Source organism: Culex pipiens, chromosome 3 (genome assembly GCF_016801865.2).
Source record: "Culex pipiens pallens isolate TS chromosome 3, TS_CPP_V2, whole genome shotgun sequence".
In the NCBI taxonomy this organism is placed as follows: domain Eukaryota; kingdom Metazoa; phylum Arthropoda; class Insecta; order Diptera; family Culicidae; genus Culex; species Culex pipiens.
This window is the reverse complement of record NC_068939.1, coordinates 109,537,784-109,551,448: the sequence shown is the minus strand read 5'-3', so window position 1 is coordinate 109,551,448 and position 13,665 is coordinate 109,537,784. Positions and strand designations below refer to the sequence as shown.

Sequence of the window (13,665 nt, the reverse complement as noted above, 5' to 3'; positions counted from 1 at the left end):
GTCAAAACCAGTTGTCAAACTAATGTTGACATTTTAAACCCCAATAAGCGAATTAGGATTCGCTCAGTTCCATTCAAATTAGCGAATACACTCTGTATACACATTTGTAAAAAAAAACTTGCATGACTGTAACTGTTAGAGCATGACTCTTTTTCAGTTTTGAAAAGCCTATTGAACCGAACTGAAAATAATCAATGGCTACGTTCATAGCAACTCCAGCAAAAAAAGTAGCAAAAATACTTTTAGAGTAGAGCGTCCAATTTCCCGTCTCGGGAAAAAAATTCCTGGGATTTCCCGTAAAAAAATATTTCTCGTTTCCCGGGAAATTTAAAAATTTCCCGGGAATTCCCGAAATTCAAGCGGAAGTATTTATACATTTTCTTAATTTTTTTGATGATTTTTTTTAAATGCTCTAGAAAAAATGAAGAAACTTAATTTAATATCAAGATTTATTTCTGACATTAGTTTCTGAAGCAACTGGAAATAGACCTTGCTTATTGAAAATAAACTTTTACAATTCAGGTAATGTTACGGTGAATCGCGCCGGCCCATTGCAGCGTCACTGTTGGAGCAGCGCGTTATTGTCGCCGCGGCACTAAACCGAATTGAGCAAGTTTAACTCTCGCGACGATTTTCTGTCGCGAAATATCTGTCAAGCATGTTTAGGTGATTTTGAATCAGTGTGTTTGCTTTTTTGTTTTGACGGCTTTGGATGATGAGATAAACGTGGCTGTTTTTTTTTTGATCTGCCAAGGAAATGGAACGCTTTAGATTAAATAATTGTTTAATATCTTGGTTTTTAGTTCTACTACCACTAGAACTGTTTCATTTGGGGTAATTTATGAAGTTCAGTCAGTTTCCAGCTTCAGGAAAAGACGCAGAAGGGAAAAAGCACAGAGTAATCCAGAGGGAGCACTGGCATTTAATTTATGGTTGCGTTACGCGGTACATCGTGGTACATCGCCCCTTCAGCAAAATTTCGCTTGTCGTAACCCTATGAGCCAACTGACGTTCAATGCGTTACATTTTTTTCACAGCGATCTAGTCGGCTAGATGATATTGGAAAGTTGTCAAAAAAATTCACATTCCAAATATCAACAAAGTTATTCTCTGAAGACTCCTAAATATTGGATTGAATAAATTGATAATTTGGAACGAAATGAAAAAGAACGTCGAAAAGATTTACCTGAAAACTCTCTTTACAATAAAGTGTGAGATTATTTTGCTGGAAGTGCTCTTACCTGTTACGGTGCACCAACCGATTGAAGTCGAATTTTCTACTTGTGACCGAACGCTGTGTTGCAATTTTGCGTGGCTTATTATCAGAATCGGCAAATACTGGGGTTTACTCGAGGGTTTACTTGATAGTTTCTTGCCGAGCCGAAACAGCGTTTATGACTGAAAGGCTCGTTAATTAATTTCAGCATTTTTTGGCGAACAACGTCAAGGGAACAACAAAGATATGGATGTGTTGACACAATTAATTTTGGAGGTACATTACGTTTTGTTGTGTTAAAGATTTTTTTTTATAAATTTATAATTTTCATCTTGTCTAACTTTCCTAATTTCTGTGAATAGAAACATTGTCAGTTTTATTGACGTAAGTGACGACTGAATACAATGCTTAAGAGAAATGTATTGTTTTTCTTGTGTATTTTTGTAATTCCAATTGAAATTTTTTGTCACAACAAGACCGAAATTGATCTACGAGCATTCGAGACTCAGCTATTAATTAATTCATCGTCCATTAATTTGAGCTAACGAAGTGACTCCAGGTAGGCCCAAACACCGACAGCATTCTTCTTCTCTACATCCAATTCAAAGTATTTGATTATTCGGAAAACTGCAAACAAAGATTAAGATTTTTCTCCTAGTTCAAAATTGATTTTTTTTAATAAATTTTGAAAAAAAAGAACACACATTTCCAACAACCATTCAAAGCTTTGCACTTGTCAAAACAAAGTCAATTAGAAAAACCCTGAGTTTACTATGATGAAATTTTTTCTTGACCAGGCTGGTAACGCTCAAAACATAACGCCACAAGCTGCTATGATTCCAAAGGGTAAACCCGTAACGGAGCCAAACATTTGAATGACTTTTGTTCGGACTGCTCGCTCTGGATTACTCTGTGGAAAAAGTCTTGGTTAAGTTGCTGATTACCGTTGGATTTCCGTCTGAATAAAACAAAAATAAGTGGCCTCATTGTCGAGGGACCTCAATCCGGTTCGTTGTGGGAGAGTTTTGCCGATGCGGGATGTTGCGGGTGTCGATTGAATAAGCTCTATAGAGTCAAAATAGGAAGACCCAGCCACCAATTTGAAAATCAAAAGCGCCGTAATTGTCCTCTCCAAGCTAGACATCATGAAATGGTCCATCCGGATGATCGAATCCACGCTCACAGAACGATTTCCGGTAGATTTTCGTGATCGATTCCATGCTCCGTGTAAGACGCGGCGCAAGTCTTGTCGCAGCTCAACTGGCGACATTTCAGTTTGGTGCCGCGGCGAAATTTTGTTTTGGTTTCGCGTGTGACATTTGAGGTACACTCAGAAAAGAAACAACAGAAAATTGCTTCGCGAGATGAAAAACACTCGCGCTGTTATTTCGATTTATTTCAAAAACCACAATAAAACACGCGACGCGTGGCGCGCTGACAGATGTCACGATTGGTATTTACGACGTATGTCGGTGCCAAGTTCAGCGAAGCTGGACGAGAAAAAGGAACAAAAACAAAACAAACTACGGCTGGAGAAGGAATTGCGCGCGATGGGGATAAACTTTAATTACCTTGTGCGACGATCGAGGTAGATCGTTCGGCATCGGATAATGGTTTTTAAAGCTTATCCAAAAGTCAGTGCAGTGAGATACAGCTTGGGAATCATGACGATTTAGTGACATGCTCATGCAAATAATTTAACTTATAAATAGTGTTAGTACTTAACCTAACCTTAAATCTACTATCACAGGACACTATACTGAAAAAGCATTGTGAGCAAGTGTGAGCAACGGAGAAGAAGAAGACCAATGTAAGGTAAATTGTATTGACTTGCGAATTAATTTTAATCGAATAAACATAGCTTTTAGCACGTCAACATCCACAAGACAAACAGGGTGTCTGCTCAAAAGAGCTTCTTTTATTCGTCGCAACATTCTAAAAGATTGTGGTCGCCATGAATCAAGAGGAAGTCGGTTCACACTGCCAGCTATGCTTTTGGCCGGATATGGAGCAGATCGGTAGCTGTGGTCACCGAGAACGAGAGAGTATCGTCGGCATAAACGCTGCTCTGGATCGTTCTTTCTTCCGCCAACAATGCCAACAACCGTCCCAGAAGTTTCACCAGAGGAAGAAGCAGTCGTCGCACAAGTGGGACATCATCCACCTCCGGCGCATGGACGCGGAGGGCTCGCTCGAGACTGGGGAATCTTGAGGCCCGTCGGTTCCGAGTGGATCAACCATCGGAGCGGGTACGTCGGGAACCACAGATCTGGCATGGGCAGGAGAAGTCACCTCGCGATGCTGATATTCAGCGGGCCAAGATTAAGATCAAGCTTGCTTTTTTGGCGGAGACTTTCCGAGAACGGGATGAAGAGTTGGAGGACGCGTTGGTTCGAGAAGGAGGAAGTTCTGCACCAGATCTCTGTTCGTCAAAGTCGGTGAATTGTCTGTCCGACACACCGAGACAAGCGTCATCATTCTCGGCAGGTTTAGAGGGAAGAAGGTCGAAAGGTCTGTCAGGTTCGCCGGGACTGAAGTCGATGGATCCCACATGTTCACCGGGACTAGTGACAACTTGTCCGTCAGGTCCGTCGGGGCAAAAGGCCCAGGACGACGACACAGAGGATCATGATGTGACCGTCGGTGGCACCAGCGCCATCTGCCACAGTAATCAAGCGGCTGGAAGATCAGCATTAGGACGGCCGGAGCCGGTAAGGAAGCAGCTGTTGCACCCGGGACTGGAGAGGAGCGGTAAGGAGAGGAGTTTTCATGAAGCATCTTCAACCTTGCCACCCAAGCCGGCGTGTAACGCTGGAAACGAAACCGGAGACCGCATCAGGACACCCTCACACGGGTCGGGGATGGGACCGTGTTTTGGGGTTTTCAGGAATCGAGATCAGGGGAAGTCTAAGAGGACTTTGGCGCGACCGTACGTGTTAGCAGGTGAGGAAGAACTGGGAATACCACACCTTCCCCACGGGTCGGGGAAATGTTACGGTGAATCGCGCCGGCCCATTGCAGCGTCGCTGTTGGAGCAGCGCGTTAAAACACGCGACGCGTGGCGCGCTGACAGATGTCACGATTGGTATTTACGACGTATGTCGGTGCCAAGTTCAGCGAAGCTGGACGAGAAAAAGGAACAAAAACAAAACAAACTACGGCTGGAGAAGGAATTGCGCGCGATGGGGATAAACTTTAATTACCTTGTGCGACGATCGAGGTAGATCGTTCGGCATCGGATAATGGTTTTTAAAGCTTATCCAAAAGTCAGTGCAGTGAGATACAGCTTGGGAATCGTGACGATTTAGGGTTAGTGACATGCTCATGCAAATAATTTAACTTATAAATAGTGTTAGTACTTAACCTAACCTTAAATCTACTATCACAGGACACTATACTGAAAAAGCATTGTGAGCAAGTGTGAGCAACGGAGAAGAAGAAGACCAATGTAAGGTAAATTGTATTGACTTGCGAATTAATTTTAATCGAATAAACATAGCTTTTAGCACGTCAACATCCACAAGACAAACAGGGTGTCTGCTCAAAAGAGCTTCTTTTATTCGTCGCAACAGGTAAACTTTTTACAGAATAAAGAATACGAATAAATTACGTTTTGTTTGCCATGATCAAATTAGATGTAAATTGAATTGGTATCATTAAATATTTCAAATAGGTTTTTACAAGAAGAATTACTTCAATTCGTTCAAAAAATTTCAATTTAAAGTAAAAGAATTATGGAGCACTGGTGCAACAATAGGTATAACAAGGTTCAACATGAATAAAATCGAAGAGTGGTAGTGGGATGATGATGACAATTTATCGTATAATTTAAAACATGTTTTGGTTCTATAAAAAAACGTTCAACAGAAGTCAATTATAAACCTGAAAACCAAGTGGAAAAAAAATATTAAAAATCATTGAAAAAGTACTTTGTATTGTTGAAATCAGTATAACTTGGTTTAGAAAAGTTATATGTTATGAAAAAAATAATTTCTGAATGATTTTATTCGTTTCAACTTAATGTGTCAAACCATACTCTCTCAAATTGGTCACAGAGGCAAGTTTTAAAGAAATTTTAAGATTGTGGAGTATGGATTCATTTTACTTACTGTCCAAACACTTTGATGAAAAAATACTTTTGAACAAAAAATACTTGAGATCATTTTTCGATTTATTGTACGAGCTTATAAAATTTTACCATTTTTTTTTCGCTGTGCTATTCAATTTTGATGCAAAATATGATTCAGAATCAAGATAAGAGCAATTTTCAATTAATTCAAAATTTCCCGGGATTTCCGGGGAAATTGGTTAAAATCTTTCCGTTCCCCGGGAAAATGGACGCTATATTCTAGAGTTTTTTTTAAAGGTCCTATAAGCTATTGTGTTTCATATGTTTATACTGCCGTTATACGCATAATTGTCCCATGCCATTTTTGGACGATTCTGACATTTTAACATTTTTAAGTTTACTTTGACTTATACTTTTCGAAAAACCCATTAAATTTAGTACTTTGTTCGTGGACTCATTGAAAACAACACCAAGTCTGTTTGTCCCATCGTTGTAATTCTACGCATAATTGTCCCACCAAGTATTTTCTTCCCCGGAATCAATAGTTTTACGAAGCATTATGTCATGTTTACCTATTTTATAGCAAGAGGATCACAAGTAAGAGTGATAAACTACTAACTGGGGCAATTAGGGACATATAGGGTGAATAGGGACCCACGGGACAATTATGCGTAGAAACACAGAAATCGATCGAAAAATTTCAAACGCGTTTTTCTCAGATGCTCTTTTTTGAACATGGGACAATTATGCGTAGAACGGCAGTATAGGTCCTTTAAAAACTAGACGTTTTTTTATTAATGTACTCGTCTTTTGGGGCAAAAATATTACATTTGACATCGGACCTAGAATCGAACTATTTTCTCCACTAAAACTGGAATAATTCGGTTGTATGTTACAACTTCCACACAACAGAATGGTGCAAATTGGATTGGATCTTGAAGGACGATCTTGTTCAAAAATAGAAAAATGTTCGATGAGTCGAATATCCGATTCTAAATTTTGCAAGGACAGTGGATGATTTTGTAAAAAGTAAACAAAATCTAAAAACTGAGATAATAATTAAAAACAAATTCTTCAATACTCACAGATACATCAGCTCCGCCTGCCGCCGAAACAGCTCGTTCTTCTCGTTGACCAGCTCGAACAGCTGCATGATCAGATCCTCGACCTCCTTCGAGTTGGTCTGTATGCCGGTGATGTCCATCTCCGGGCCCACCCCCTCGCACCGCTCGCGGATCATCTGCTCCAGGATGACGCCCTGCTTCTCGAGACCCTGCTGTTGCGTTTCGATAATGTCCATCTCCTGGCGGATCTCCTTCAGCGGAAGCATTTTGATGGCCTTGCGCTCGGGCAGGGGAACGGGTAGCGCCGGGGCCGGACCCTTGCGCCGTTTCCACTTGCCCTGCTGGGACTTGTTCGAGATGAAGCTGTTGTACGAGTCGTTGTTCTGCGAGCTGGTCGGCGAGGTTTGCGACTGCCGGTTGCGGTTCTGGGCCTCCTTGTTGTCCTTCATCTTCTCCCACTGGCGCTCGCTGGTGACGGCTGGGGTTGTGCCGGACTCCAGACTGTCATCGTCGACCTTTAGGGGGACGATGGTCCTTCGGTAGACCACCGAGTCATCGCTGGCTGGAGGTTTTCCGAGGGGTTCCGTCTGGGGGATGTCGTCTTCGTCGTTGTTGATCAAGCTGGCATCGAGAGCTATGAGACGTTGCGTGGACTTTGAGTCGGGTTGTTTCGGAGTGGATGAGATGGCTGGTGGTGGTGGTGGTGGTGGTGCCAGTCGCTTCTTGCGGGGTGTTGTTGACGTACTACCGGCCAAGTTCTCCGTTGAGACCTTCGCGAGAGCTGATGCTGCTAACGGAATGTCCGGTGCCCTGGACTTTTTACGCCGGCTTATGGTCGCATTCGAAGGACCACTCTCCATGGACGAGGCCAGCGAAATGCTTGATCCGCCGAATTGGCTGGACATCAACGAAGTCTCCATGGAACTGATTGAATCGTTGTGATTGTGCTGTTTACGCGGTGTTGGGACCGGTGTTCGGCGTGGTGATGGCTTGACGATGACCGGGACGATTTCGCGCTCCGGCTCATCGTCTTCATCGTCAAATGGATTTGCTGGCACGGCTGTTTTGAGCTTTGGAGGTGGTGGTCTCGGTGGTTTCACCGCAACCGGTAACGATGTCTCTTCTTCTTCGTCACTGCCAAACGGATTTGTGCTGACCCTTCGCGTTGAAGGAACTGGTTTGATGCTTGTGATGCTTGTAGTTTGCTGTTCTCCTTCCGAGTCTTCTCCAAATGGATTCAAATCTGTCGGATACAGTTCTTTTGTCTTAGTGGAATCAACATCTTGTTTCTGGTCTTCTGGTTCCGTTACGGCAGTCGTAGGCACGGGTGCAACAGGAACATCAGATCGCACTTCGGTATCATGCTTAGGCACTTTTTCACTAACACTAATCGTTGGCTGCTCCTCAACCGTTTCCACAACTTCAGGCACTTCCTCTGCTGATTTTCCAGCAACAGTCTCATCGGATACTTCCGAAGCCTTTACTTCTTCAACTTGCGCTGGTTCCACATCCACAACTGGGTCGATAACATCCGTAACTTGATCGTCTTCAGCTTTCTCGACTTCCTTTTCTTCCTGCTGCACTTCTGCAACAACCTCGACTTGCTCGCTTGTGCTGGAACTCCGTCGACTCGGCTCAAGATCTTTATGAGATTCTTCCGTTTCACCGTTTGTATTGACCGTGATTTCAGGCTTGACCTCGACCGATTCTTCAATGGCAACAGGTTCCGGCGTTTCCGTACTCTCTTTGAGAGCTTCCTCTTCTTTTGTGATAGGCTCAGCGAGTTCCAGTTCCTTGGAGACGGTCAGCTCTGGAGGTGCCGTTGCTGGTGGCTCTGGCGGTTCATCGTCCGACGACGAATCCTCTTCACTCTCTATCGGTTCCGCAAGCTTGCTCGTTTCGTTAACCTCGATCGAGTGTCCGTTCTCCAAGCCGTCTCCAGAGGACTCCAGCGTATCCTTCAGAAAACTGCTGATCTTAGCCCTCCTCACCAGGTTTGATGTTTTCTCCTCATCGCTGAGCGGTGCCGACTCGAAGAACGATATCCGATCCAGCAGCTTGCTGCTACTTCGGTTGACACGCGCTCCTTCCGATCGCGAACCATTGGTGACCACCGCGGCCGGCGTTGAATCGGCAGACCCACCGGCGGACGATCGTCGCCTTTGGCTAAGCTGAATCTCCTCGTCTGGACACGTTTCGCAGCAGTACTCGCCGTCGGTTTCCGTCTCGTAGAAGCTGCCCAGCGTGAGCTGAGCGTTGCAGCGGGCACACTTCAGACAGGACCGGTGGTACAGCTTCTGCTCGAAGCTGATGCGTTCGGCGAAAAACACCGGATTGCCACACTTGCGACAGGGCTCACGCTTGGGCACTCCCACGAAACCCGTTGCAGAGTTTGCCATCTGGGACGAGAGGGGGTTGGGTTAGGATGGTCGGAAATTTACATAAGGATGATGAGGGGGAGTACATGCTAGGAAATTTTGAACATGCATACATTTGGTATAACCTTTCTGATGATTATTATGAAGCCAGACATTTTGTTGCCGAACTTGCTTCTGAACAATAAGTAAAAATTTAAATTCTCTTAACAATTATAAAAAACAAGCAAAAAAAATTAACAGAAAATGACATATTTTAATCAACAGCTTGCTGAGAAATCTGTTACGAACACAACTTCTATTTTTCTAGATTTTTTTTTTAACTAATCCAGATTGTTGCAAAGGGAGAATAAGCTGGATCAATGCGAACAAAGAGAGAGAGAGAGAGAGAGAGAGAGAGAGAGAGAGAAATTGTGACGTATCGAGAAAAACGAGAGTTGCTCCCTAGCTCACTGTCATACTGTGAGGGAGGATCAACGAAAAAAGCTCTCTTCGACAAAACTGCAGTTTTCTTCTCAATGTACTCTCTCGTAGTAGTCCGTGACGCAAACAAAAATATTTATAATAAATCAAGCAAGTACGGTAACATCAACAACATTCAATACTATTAGAGAGATTTTGCAAAATGTTGTTCTTAGAAAGGCTATACAAATGAATTTTCGCACGAAACACGTGGCACATCAAGCTTGGAAGCATCCTGGACATTACACTGAAAGCACATGGAACCTTCGTAAGGCAAGGAGATGATATCGAGAAGCACACAAGCTACGATCCGATTGTTATAAGGGTTTTCAAAATCTACTACTTTCAACAGTCAAAAGTGTTGCAGTGCAGCACTCTCCGAAATACTTCACACACTCTAAAGGGGAAATCTACTGAAAATATAAGAAAAAAATACTAAAAATAAATCTTTACCTGAATAGTATCACCAAACACGCACACACGATTCAGCACAGGTTGTATGAGAGGATGGGGTTCAATCTAGTTCTACTGAAAAACAACGATGATATGCCTTCGGAGGGGATGCCTGGGTGAACTTTTTTTTTTGGAGTGGTCTACAGTCGTCGTCGTCTTCTCGGTCGTGATCGAAAATTGTTTCTTTTTCAACGGCTGCACACGTGTGTGTTGTTTTACTTAACCCAAAACGTTAAACCTAACCTAATTTACGCACGGTTTTTTTTCTATATGTATACGATTGTTTTACGGTTTGCTCTTTTCTAGCAGAAAATTTCTGGTTTATATTGACCCACAATGTCCAAACTATTATCCTCCTACAATGGGTTGGAAAATGGGGGAGTAAAAAGAGAGGAGAAAGAGAAGAGAAGAAACAAACACGAGTGAGCAAAAACAAAATAAAACGTGAATGTGGTTAATTTTCACTGTCGCGCAATATGGTCAAACTGGGAAGGGAAGGTGTGCCCATAGCTGGAAATAGAGGTGTTAATCCGAAAACCACACTCACAGATTCTTAGTGTTAATTGGATGCTTTTTTATTTCGATAGTGCGGTGCATGTGGTTAGGTGCCAAGCTGGGCTTAACAGACAACCTTCAACAGATGTTTCGTAAGTTAGAAGTTGATAATTTGGTTCACATTTTTGTAACCAATCCTATTTGCCCCTATTCCTTTTTTTATGATTTTATTCATTCAATAAACCGATATTCAAGTTTACTATACAAAATAATAGAATTGTATACCACAATGCATGCTAGATACGGACCTGACCATAACCACGTAATCATTTTGAGAGCATGATCCATACAACAAGAAAATGATTTGTATGAGATTACGAAGTTGACTTTATAGCTGTCGGCCACCATTGCTAGTACCAACCACTAGTGTCTTCCTTTTTATCTACAAGGACTTCGCCGCCCTGGGCTCCTAAGTGTATGAAAGTATGGCACGGAGCGACGGCGCCACGGGCGGGTATTTGTATGAGAAACGATTGGTTATATTACAGACAAGACCAGATGACAAGGAACCCGGAATGGAATAATCGCAAACTAATCAATTTCGCTAGCGAAATTTCTTCACACGCAAAAGAGAGAGGAGGCGAATCACGCAAAAGAAAATCGCTCCCGAACTTCTTAAATAAAATCAATCGTTTGATGATTTTTTGCGAATTTCCTTGTTAGCACTATTTAAAATCATGTATTTTTCTTTGTTTACACACATTGCCCACATACAAAATGTGACCGGTCCTTTTTCGACGTGTGACGTTACACTTGAAAGTGTAGTAGTGAAAAAGATGTTCTGCCGAATAATCAAGATGATGATTTTTTTAGATTCCTTTTACCGATCTTTCGTGCACGAGAGAGGAGAGCCATGCTCCCTTCAGATTTTTTCTCTTGATGAACATCCAGAGATTTTCTTTTGATGATTATTATTCCATCGCTGCAAGGAACATTATTGAACAAAAAAAAAATAAGTCCGTTTAAGAGAAATCTGTAAAATCTGATTATGACATACAAGCTTCCCATGCGCCAGTGCCAACGCACACCGCGGGTTTGGTTTTCTAGCTTCGGTACGTGCCTGAACCCATTTGTGTATTGGTATCTTGGTACATCGTACCAGCGCACCACGACACTCTCGGCTCGCCCCATCGGTTTTGTGTCTGGCACTCACCCATGGCATGAACACAGCGTGCCGTGGTACGTGTCGTGGAATTGAACCCGTTTTGTACCGCCAGCGCGTACCACGGCACGTACCTCGGCTCGTAACGAGTGAAGCACCTTGGCTCATATACCGGGTTCATGCCATGGGTGAGTGCCAGACACAAAACCGACGCGGCGAACCGAGAGTGTCGTGGTGCGCTGGTACGATGAACCAAAATACCCTCGGTTCGTGTGAGTCGGGTACGGGTGTAAACCGAACAAAGCAGGCGCAAAGCAAACCCGAGGTACGAGTGAACCGCGTGTACCGCACGGTGCAGGGAAGCTTGATGACATATTTAGTATCTTGTATCGAAAACCTTGAATCTCAATAGCGAAATACTGATGATTTGGAAAATATCCCTTTATCGGACATCCCTGAGGGATCCTGGACAAAATCGCATGATTCCAAAACTTTCCCCGTATCCGTTCCTATTAGGCCATTCCTGGTTGTGACAATTTCCGTGCAAGGACTTTTTTCAATTAGAATACCACGTGGTTATGATTTTTAGAAAAATGAAAAGTCAACATTTTTTGATAGATTGACTCTGAATAGCTGTCTACTTACTAAGAAAAATCACGAAATTATTTTTTAACGGTGCACATCAACCAGAGCTTTTGCACCCATCATTAAGAATTCCAGTTTTGGTCGAATGAGACACTTTATTTTAAATTCTGCGACCACAGATTTCAAAAAGACTTACATTTTTTGGGAAAACTATGATCGTGAACGAAACACAACATAAAAAATCTTCTGATTCTAAAACTTGACAAAAACTGGACAGACAAAGAAGCGTGAGTTTCTTTCTAGCCGAGCATATTTTTTTTTAGAATTATTTTATTAGATTATCGACTTTAGTTAGCAAAAAACAAAGAAAAACATGCTATTCGTTTAGAAAAAGTTTGCTGAGTTTTTAATTCAACTTGTAAAAGTTTTTCTATTCATACAACTTCCGAGTCTTTTTGATGATCAAAAATGAGTAGAAATTTTATTTTCGGCTAATTTTTGGATAAAAGCCTGTCTAGAGGCAGAGTTGTAGAGGGTTAGCAAAACCCAAAAAGATATTTCTAGTTTAGAAGTATGGGTCCATATATCGTCTGTTGTGTGCTATCTTGTGACAACGACTATTCAGTACTTTTCGAGAAAATCGATTTTTCAAGTTTGATCAATTTTGCTGAAATTTGGCAAGGAAACAAAATCATTGCTGAAAAATCAGTAAACGGTAAATCTGCAATAAATGTCTCAAACTGAAATGTCACTTATGACTTACTGTATGGACGCTGCCGAGTGAAAATCAACTTTTAGATGTGTTGTGTTGTCGCTGCAAATGATCTGTCAAACTTACAAATGAATATTATTGAATTTACAGCAAAATAAACTGACATTTTGTTTGATGAGATTTCAGTTTTTTTGATAACCGTTTTACTGAAATTTTAGCCAATCATCTGTCAAAATGACAAATATCAATTAACTGAGAACTCAGTAAAATCTAAATTGCTGAATCGTTTACTGAAATTTCAGTTGATGAAAATTCAGTGAAAGTTTACTGACTTTCAGCGAAAAAAATTGGTGTGAAGGTTTTTGAAGCAATCGGTTCGTATACTATCGCTAAACAAACGCTCCAAGTGTCAACTAATTTGTTTACACCAGTTAAAAGATATCGTCATGATTCGAATTCCCGGACGCTTCGAAACCCGGACACCTCATCTTGTTTTATCAATTATTTGGATATAAGTTCGCATTATGAATGTCAAAACTATGTTATTTGATGAAATAAAGTTTGTTTGAACGCTGTAGTTAATGTCAAAACAATTAAATAAAATAAAATTATAAGATTACTAAAAATGAGAAACATTTCACGTGAAATATTTCAAAGGCGGCCTTAAATTTTAGCAAATTTTTATATAAAATATCGATTGTTTTAATGTTAACAGCTTATTTGAGACCTAAAGAATGCCATTCACTAACATTTCAGTCCAAATTTGTGCGATTCATTAGCAAAAACGAGTGTCCGGAATTCGAAGCAAAAGTGTCCGGATTTCGAATCAGCTTTTATCACTGTCTGGAATTCGAAGCACAACAAGTCATTTTAATTTTCAAATTCTGATGAAAAATAGTTAGAAAATACATATTTTGCATGCATTCTCTTAAAACTGACTGTTAATACTACATCCTGATGATATTTCTTCATTTCCAACTTATTACATAATTTTTTGTCAGCTATAACGAAAATGATATGCTACTAAGTGTCCGGATTTCGTATCATGACGTTACAGTAAATTATGTAAACA

General features: G+C 41.5%; 1 protein-coding gene across 6 annotated transcripts in view; it reads right to left on the bottom strand.

The window, feature by feature from the left end:
- The window catches only part of LOC120423431 (MICAL-like protein 1), a 48,060-nt gene that overhangs the window by 1,599 nt on the left and 32,796 nt on the right, over nt 1-13,665 (bottom strand). For 4 of the 6 annotated variants that reach the window (XM_039587237.2, XM_039587236.2, XM_039587238.2 and 1 more), the window contains one exon: nt 6,371-8,748. In XM_039587237.2, the coding sequence (XP_039443171.1) occupies nt 6,371-8,748 (2,378 nt within the window). Of the gene's footprint in view, nt 1-6,370; nt 8,749-8,840; nt 8,926-9,639; nt 9,937-13,665 lie in introns of those variants that run through there. The other 2 variants (XM_039587241.2, XM_039587240.2) reach the window with 2 other exon arrangements.